General features: G+C 57.0%; 1 protein-coding gene across 1 annotated transcript in view; it reads left to right on the top strand.

The window, feature by feature from the left end:
* RBM23 (RNA binding motif protein 23) overlaps positions 1-8,458 on the top strand; it is a 65,142-nt gene that overhangs the window by 38,225 nt on the left and 18,459 nt on the right. Inside the window, exons 5-11 of the mRNA XM_075569098.1 lie at positions 1-142; positions 234-290; positions 440-557; positions 641-793; positions 1,047-1,184; positions 2,994-3,059; positions 3,186-3,402. The exon at positions 1-142 is cut by the window's left edge and continues 2 nt beyond it. Of these exons, the coding sequence (XP_075425213.1) occupies positions 1-142; positions 234-290; positions 440-557; positions 641-793; positions 1,047-1,184; positions 2,994-3,059; positions 3,186-3,402 (891 nt within the window). The remainder of the gene's footprint in view (positions 143-233; positions 291-439; positions 558-640; positions 794-1,046; positions 1,185-2,993; positions 3,060-3,185; positions 3,403-8,458) is intronic.

Raw genomic sequence — 8,458 nt, 5'->3', positions numbered from 1 at the left:
GCAGCAAAGAGCGTCACCGCCGGCGGAACAGCCGCGACCGGCACCGCAGCCGCGACCGCAAGCATCGGAGTCGCAGCCGGGGGAAACGCCGCATCTCGCGCGACCGGCGGCGGGATGAGCGCCCTCGACACCGCAGCCCCGTGTGAGATGATCTGCTCTCCCCCCCAGGGGCGGGATCCGGGAGCCGGGATGTAACCGGTCATCGCCTTAACTCCGCTCTCTTCTTTTGGCAGGCGGCGGCGCTCCCGCAGCAAGAGCCCCCGACACAGAGAGAAGACCCCCCCCCCCAGGTACCGGCATTGTGGTTATGTCAGCTATTTGTTGAGGGGCACACTGGGATCTCCTTTTTTCGGGGTGCTGGGTATCGGGGGGAGGACACCGAGCTCTGCCCTGTAGGGGTGCGCTGTCCTAATCCTGCCCCCCGTGTGCTGTCTCTCAGGGAACCAGAGAACACGCTCTCCCCCGAGGAGCGCGACGCCCGCACCGTGTTCTGTATGCAGCTGGCGGCGCGGATCCGCCCCCGGGACCTGGAGGACTTCTTCTCTGCCGTGGGCAAGGTGGGCGTCACCGGGACGGGCTTGGCGTCTGGTGGGGTTCCGCATCTTGCCGCGCACTCACCTCGCTCTCTCCTCGCGCTCAGGTGCGAGACGTAAGGATCATTTCGGACCGGAACTCGCGCCGGTCGAAGGGCATCGCATACGTGGAGTTCTGCGACATCCAGTCTGTGCCGTTGGCCATCGGTCTGACTGGACAAAAGCTGCTGGCGGTGCCCATTATCGTGCAGGTGTCACAGGTGAGGGACGGGGCAGTGGTCCTTTTTGGCCTACACATCTGGGTTGTTGCCCGGGGATTAACCCTCGGAGAGTAGGATGTGTAAGGCCGGGGGAACAAGACGAATGAAACATTCGGACCTACACATGGAAATGCTGATGTAACCCAAGGCCCAGGTGAATGGCGGGACCTGTTCTCTGGGTCTCGGCCCATGTGGGGTGTTCGGTGGGCACGTTCTGCGCGGGGTTAACGGTCTGCTCTTCTTTCCTTGGCAGGCGGAAAAGAACCGGCTGGCAGCCATGGCGAATAACCTTCAGAGAGGTAATGCTGGGCCCATGCGGCTCTACGTCGGGTCCCTGCACTTCAACATCACGGAGGACATGCTGAGGGGCATCTTTGAGCCCTTTGGCAAGGTGAGACGGTGGGGGTGATGGGTGGGGGCTCATGCTTGGTGGTCTTGATGATGGGCGAGGACTTGTGCTGGTGGGTCGGGGGCTTGTGCGCGATGGGCTCAGGCTCGTGTGTGGAGGGCGCCATGGTAGGCGCGGACTTGTGCATGGTGGGCACCATGGGGGGGGGCGCGCAGGCTCGTCCATGGAGGGGGAGGGCCAGTGCGTGGTGGGCGCAGGCTTGTGCGTGGTGGGTGCCATGGTGGGCTCGTGCGGGGTAGGTGGGCTCGTGCGGGGTGGGTGGGCTCGTGTGGGGTGGGTGGGCTTGTGCGAGGTGGGCTTGTGCGGGGTGGGTGGGCTCGTGCGGGGTGGGTGCCATGGTGGGCTCGTGCGGGGTGGGCTCGTGCGGGGTGGGTGGGCTTGTGCGGGGTGGGCTGGTGCGGGGTGGGTGGGCTGGTGCGGGGTGGGTGGGCTCGTGCGGGGTGGGTGCCATGGTGGGCTGGTGCGGGGTGGGTTGGCTGGTGTGGGGTGGGTGCCATGGTGGGCTCGTGCGGGGTGGGTGCCATGGTGGGCTCGTGCGGGGTGGGTGCCATGGTGGGCTCGTGCGGGGTGGGTGGGCTGGTGCGGGGTGGGCTGGTGCGGGGTGGGTGGGCTGGTGCGGGGTGGGTGCCATGGTGGGCTCGTGCGGGGTGGGTTGGCTGGTGCGGGGTGGGTTGGCTGGTGCGGGGTGGGTACCATGGTGGGCTGGTGCGGGGTGGGTTGGCTGGTGCGGGGTGGGTGCCATGGTGGGCTCGTGCGGGGTGGGTTGGCTGGTGCGGGGTGGGTGCCATGGTGGGCTCGTGCGGGGTGGGTGCCATGGTGGGCTCGTGCGGGGTGGGTGGGCTCGTGCGGGGTGGGTGCCATGGTGGGCTCGTGCGGGGTGGGTTGGCTGGTGCGGGGTGGGTTGGCTGGTGCGGGGTGGGTGCCATGGTGGGCTCGTGCGGGGTGGGTTGGCTGGTGCGGGGTGGGTTGGCTGGTGCGGGGTGGGTGCCATGGTGGGCTCGTGCGGGGTGGGTGCCATGGTGGGCTCGTGCGGGGTGGGTGCCATGGTGGGCTCGTGCGGGGTGGGTGGGCTGGTGCGGGTGGGCTGGTGCGGGGTGGGTGGGCTGGTGCGGGGTGGGTGCCATGGTGGGCTCGTGCGGGGTGGGTTGGCTGGTGCAGGGTGGGTTGGCTGGTGCGGGGTGGGTGCCATGGTGGGCTGGTGCGGGGTGGGTTGGCTGGTGCGGGGTGGGTGCCATGGTGGGCTCGTGCGGGGTGGGTGCCATGGTGGGCTCGTGCGGGGTGGGTGCCATGGTGGGCTCGTGCGGGGTGGGTTGGCTGGTGCAGGGTGGGTTGGCTGGTGCGGGGTGGGTGGGCTCGTGCGGGGTGGGTGCCATGGTGGGCTGGTGCGGGGTGGGTTGGCTGGTGCGGGGTGGGTGCCATGGTGGGCTCGTGCGGGGTGGGTTGGCTGGTGCGGGGTGGGTTGGCTGGTGCGGGGTGGGTTGGCTGGTGCGGGGTGGGTGCCATGGTGGGCTCGTGCGGGTGGGTTGGCTGGTGCGGGGTGGGTGCCATGGTGGGCTCGTGCGGGGTGGGTTGGCTGGTGCGGGGTGGGTGCCATGGTGGGCTGGTGCGGGGTGGGTTGGCTGGTGCGGGGTGGGTTGGCTGGTGCGGGGTGGGTTGGCTGGTGCGGGGTGGGTGCCATGGTGGGCTCGTGCGGGGTGGGTGCCATGGTGGGCTCGTGCGGGGTGGGTGGGCTCGCGCGGGGCGGGTGGGCTGGTGCGGGGTGGAGACTCCTCACTCCCCTGTTTTTTTCAGATTGAGAACATTCAGCTGATGAAAGAACCGGACACGGGGAGATCCAAGGGCTTTGGCTTCATATCGGTAAGAACTTGGGGACAGGTGTCAACTGATCATTGCCCTGTAGGTCTTTTGGTAAGGGTGGGGTTCATGTTTTGGTCCTCCGGAGACCGAGCGTAATCTGGCCCCTCCGTCCTCCCCACCCCCCAGTTTTTGGACGCGGAGTGCGCCCGCCGGGCCCTGGAGCAGCTGAACGGCTTTGAGCTGGCAGGGCGGCCCATGAAGGTGGGTAACGTGACCGACCGCGCCGACGGCAACTACGACATCTCCTTCCTGGACAACGAAGAACTGGAGCGTGGCGGCGTGGATACCGGGTGCAACCTGGGTGCAACCGGGCGCCTGCAGCTGATGGCCAAACTGGCAGAGGGTGAGTGGGGGTGTTGTATCTGTGAGTATAAATATAGAAAGGTCCCTCACGTCACCCACATAGCGTGCGTCTTACTAAACATGGCAGTCAGTCAGCAGAGGTCCACCAGCTCTCCAAATCCCACTGAACCTCCTTCCTTAAAATGTCTTCCAGCTCCACTTTTAGCACTCTGCCACGGCTGGTGGAATTCCACGTGAACCACGGCGTCCATCTTCAATTAAACGTTGCCACATTACCTTTCAGTTGGCAGGTCACTTTTTTGTCAATATTTGCTACGTGCCAGATCTTTTGAACACTTTTGGTGTAATCACTATTTCATGAGATCTGGCTCTCCAGGGACCCGATGGTGTAGTCACTATGTCGTGGGGTCTGGCTCTCCAGGGACCCGATGGTGTAGTCACTATGTCGTGGGGTCTGGCTCTCCAGGGACCCGATGGTGTAGTCACTATGTCGTGGGGTCTGGCTCTCCAGGGACCCGATGGTGTAGTCACTATGTCGTGGGGTCTGGCTCTCCAGGGACCCGATGGTGTAGTCACTATGTCGTGGGGTCTGGCTCTCCAGGGATAGAATGGGGGGACGGAGGGAAGGGGGGGACAGGGACACACACACACACACAGCTCCCTCTACACCTCCTGCAGTTCAGACAGATTCGACAGGGGGGAGGAAGACACACACACACAGAGGCACAGCTCCTCTGCACCTCCTGCGGTTCACGCAGAGATTGAACAGGAGGAGGGGGGGCTGCTGGGCAATGTGAAGATCCCTGGCAGGCATCTCTAGCTGATCTCTCTGCACTTCCTGCAGGGGAGGGGGGGGGTGGGGCGTGATAGGAGCCATACTGTTGCACTCTGAAGATCCCTGGCAGGCATCTCCAGCTGATTTCTCTGCACCTCATGGAGGATAGAGGGGAGAGGTGTGGGGGTTGGAGGCATGCTGTTTGCTGCACACTATTGTGCTGTTTCTCTGAGCCATGCTGTTTGCTGCACACTATTGTGCTGTTTCTCTGAGCCATGCTGTTTCCTGCACACTATTGTGCTGTTTCTCTGAGCCATGCTGTTTGCTGCACACTATTGTGCTGTTTCTCTGAGCCATGCTGTTTGCTGCACACTATTGTGCTGTTTCTCTGAGCCATGCTGTTTGCTGCACACTATTGTGCTGTTTCTCTGAGCCATGCTGTTTGCTGCACACTATTGTGCTGTTTCTCTGAGCCATGCTGTTTGCTGCACACTATTGTGCTGTTTCTCTGAGCCATGCTGTTTGCTGCACACTATTGTGCTGTTTCTCTGAGCCATGCTGTTTGCTGCACACTATTGTGCTGTTTCTCTGAGCCATGCTGTTTGCTGCACACTATTGTGCTGTTTCTCTGAGCCATGCTGTTTGCTGCACACTATTGTGCTGTTTCTCTGAGCCATGCTGTTTGCTGCACACTATTGTGCTGTTTCTCTGAGCCATGCTGTTTGCTGCACACTATTGTGCTGTTTCTCTGAGCCATGCTGTTTGCTGCACACTATTGTGCTGTTTCTCTGAGCCATGCTGTTTGCTGCACACTATTGTGCTGTTTCTCTGAGCCATGCTGTTTGCTGCACACTATTGTGCTGTTTCTCTGAGCCATGCTGTTTCCTGCACACTATTGTGCTGTTTCTCTGAGCCATGCTGTTTGCTGCACACTATTGTGCTGTTTCTCTGAGCCATGCTGTTTGCTGCACACTATTGTGCTGTTTCTCTGAGCCATGCTGTTTGCTGCACACTATTGTGCTGTTTCTCTGAGCCATGCTGTTTGCTGCACACTATTGTGCTGTTTCTCTGAGCCATGCTGTTTGCTGCACACTATTGTGCTGTTTCTCTGAGCCATGCTGTTTGCTGCACACTATTGTGCTGTTTCTCTGAGCCATGCTGTTTGCTGCACACTATTGTGCTGTTTCTCTGAGCCATGCTGTTTGCTGCACACTATTGTGCTGTTTCTCTGAGCCATGCTGTTTGCTGCACACTATTGTGCTGTTTCTCTGAGCCATGCTGTTTGCTGCACACTATTGTGCTGTTTCTCTGAGCCATGCTGTTTGCTGCACACTATTGTGCTGTTTCTCTGAGCCATGCTGTTTGCTGCACACTATTGTGCTGTTTCTCTGAGCCATGCTGTTTGCTGCACACTATTGTGCTGTTTCTCTGAGCCATGCTGTTTGCTGCACACTATTGTGCTGTTTCTCTGAGCCATGCTGTTTGCTGCACACTATTGTGCTGTTTCTCTGAGCCATGCTGTTTGCTGCACACTATTGTGCTGTTTCTCTGAGCCATGCTGTTTGCTGCACACTATTGTGCTGTTTCTCTGAGCCATGCTGTTTGCTGCACACTATTGTGCTGTTTCTCTGAGCCATGCTGTTTGCTGCACACTATTGTGCTGTTTCTCTGAGCCATGCTGTTTGCTGCACACTATTGTGCTGTTTCTCTGAGCCATGCTGTTTGCTGCACACTATTGTGCTGTTTCTCTGAGCCATGCTGTTTGCTGCACACTATTGTGCTGTTTCTCTGAGCCATGCTGTTTCCTGCACACTATTGTGCTGTTTCTCTGAGCCATGCTGTTTGCTGCACACTATTGTGCTGTTTCTCTGAGCCATGCTGTTTGCTGCACACTATTGTGCTGTTTCTCTGAGCCATGCTGTTTGCTGCACACTATTGTGCTGTTTCTCTGAGCCATGCTGTTTGCTGCACACTATTGTGCTGTTTCTCTGAGCCATGCTGTTTGCTGCACACTATTGTGCTGTTTCTCTGAGCCATGCTGTTTGCTGCACACTATTGTGCTGTTTCTCTGAGCCATGCTGTTTGCTGCACACTATTGTGCTGTTTCTCTGAGCCATGCTGTTTGCTGCACACTATTGTGCTGTTTCTCTGAGCCATGCTGTTTGCTGCACACTATTGTGCTGTTTCTCTGAGCCATGCTGTTTGCTGCACACTATTGTGCTGTTTCTCTGAGCCATGCTGTTTGCTGCACACTATTGTGCTGTTTCTCTGAGCCATGCTGTTTGCTGCACACTATTGTGCTGTTTCTCTGAGCCATGCTGTTTCCTGCACACTATTGTGCTGTTTCTCTGAGCCATGCTGTTTGCTGCACACTATTGTGCTGTTTCTCTGAGCCATGCTGTTTGCTGCACACTATTGTGCTGTTTCTCTGAGCCATGCTGTTTGCTGCACACTATTGTGCTGTTTCTCTGAGCCATGCTGTTTGCTGCACACTATTGTGCTGTTTCTCTGAGCCATGCTGTTTGCTGCACACTATTGTGCTGTTTCTCTGAGCCATGCTGTTTGCTGCACACTATTGTGCTGTTTCTCTGAGCCATGCTGTTTGCTGCACACTATTGTGCTGTTTCTCTGAGCCATGCTGTTTGCTGCACACTATTGTGCTGTTTCTCTGAGCCATGCTGTTTGCTGCACACTATTGTGCTGTTTCTCTGAGCCATGCTGTTTGCTGCACACTATTGTGCTGTTTCTCTGAGCCATGCTGTTTGCTGCACACTATTGTGCTGTTTCTCTGAGCCATGCTGTTTGCTGCACACTATTGTGCTGTTTCTCTGAGCCATGCTGTTTGCTGCACACTATTGTGCTGTTTCTCTGAGCCATGCTGTTTGCTGCACACTATTGTGCTGTTTCTCTGAGCCATGCTGTTTGCTGCACACTATTGTGCTGTTTCTCTGAGCCATGCTGTTTGCTGCACACTATTGTGCTGTTTCTCTGAGCCATGCTGTTTGCTGTGTACACTGTGGAGCCAGCATCTACAGCAGCGCCCCCTAACTGATTATTTTAGTACAGCGATTCTAAGACGCATCCCTATTTCAGACATGTGAAAATGGGATAAAGGTGCTTCTTAGAATCAAGGAAATACAGTATATCATGGTGTCTGGCTCTCCAGGGACCCGATGGTGTAGTCACTATGTTATGGTGTCTGGCTCTCCAGGGACCCGATGGTGTAGTCACTGTTATGGGGTCTGGCTCTCCAGGGACCCGATGGTGTTGTCACTATGTTATGGGGTCTGGCACTTTAGGGACCCGATGGTGTAGTCACTATGTTATGGGGTCTGGCTCTCCAGGGACCCGATGGTGTTGTCACTATGTTATGGGGTCTGGCACTTTAGGGACCTGATGGTGTAGTCACTATGTTATGGGGTCTGGCACTTTAGGGACCCGATGGTGTAGTCACTATGTTATGTGGTCTGGCTCTCCAGGGACCCGATGGTGTAGTCACTATGTTATGGGGTCTGGCACTTTAGGGACCCGATGGTGTAGTCACTATGTTATGTGGTCTGGCTCTCCAGGGACCTGATGGTGTAGTCACTATGTTATGGGGTCTGGCACTTTAGGGACCCGATGGTGTAGTCACTATGTTATGTGGTCTGGCTCTCCAGGGACCCGATGGTGTAGTCACTATGTTATGGGGTCTGGCACTTTAGGGACCCGATGGTGTAGTCACTATGTTATGTGGTCTGGCTCTCCAGGGACCCGATGGTGTAGTCACTATGTTATGGGGTCTGGCTCTCCAGGGACCTGATGGTGTAGTCACTATGTTATGGGGTCTGGCACTTTAGGGACCTGATGGTGTCACTATGTCATGCGGTCTGGCACAGCTTAGATCACAATCTGCATTCCCACTGAGCTTGGGAAGCGATCTTCAGGGAAGAGAAATGGAAGAGGACTCCTTTTCCTGTTCTGTTTCCGGGTTAAGGGTCACCGCGGTCACGTGACACTCGAAGGCTTTATCAACATTGGCATTGTGGGGATTTCATTAGCCTTCCATAATAAGGGAGGAGTTTGGCATCAGAATGATGTGATCTGGTAATACCGTTTCCGCTTTGGTAAGCTCCCTGCTGGAAAGGCCTGAAAGCGTAGTTAGGGGTCAGCAGGAATTGGATTAGTAAATATACAAGAGACCCACTGCACGTTTATAGCACCGAGCGCTGTATGGAAAAGAGATGGTATAAAGCATGTGACACTCTCATTACTGGGAAGTCGTGCATGGCTCTGTGGTGTTACATTCACTTGTGGGGTTTTAGCGGTTGGAGTACCTGGT

This window comes from Ascaphus truei, chromosome 13 (genome assembly GCF_040206685.1).
Source record: "Ascaphus truei isolate aAscTru1 chromosome 13, aAscTru1.hap1, whole genome shotgun sequence".
Taxonomy (NCBI): Eukaryota; Metazoa; Chordata; class Amphibia; order Anura; family Ascaphidae; genus Ascaphus; species Ascaphus truei.
Note: the sequence above shows the minus strand (reverse complement) of the source record. Positions and strands in the feature narration are given on the sequence as shown.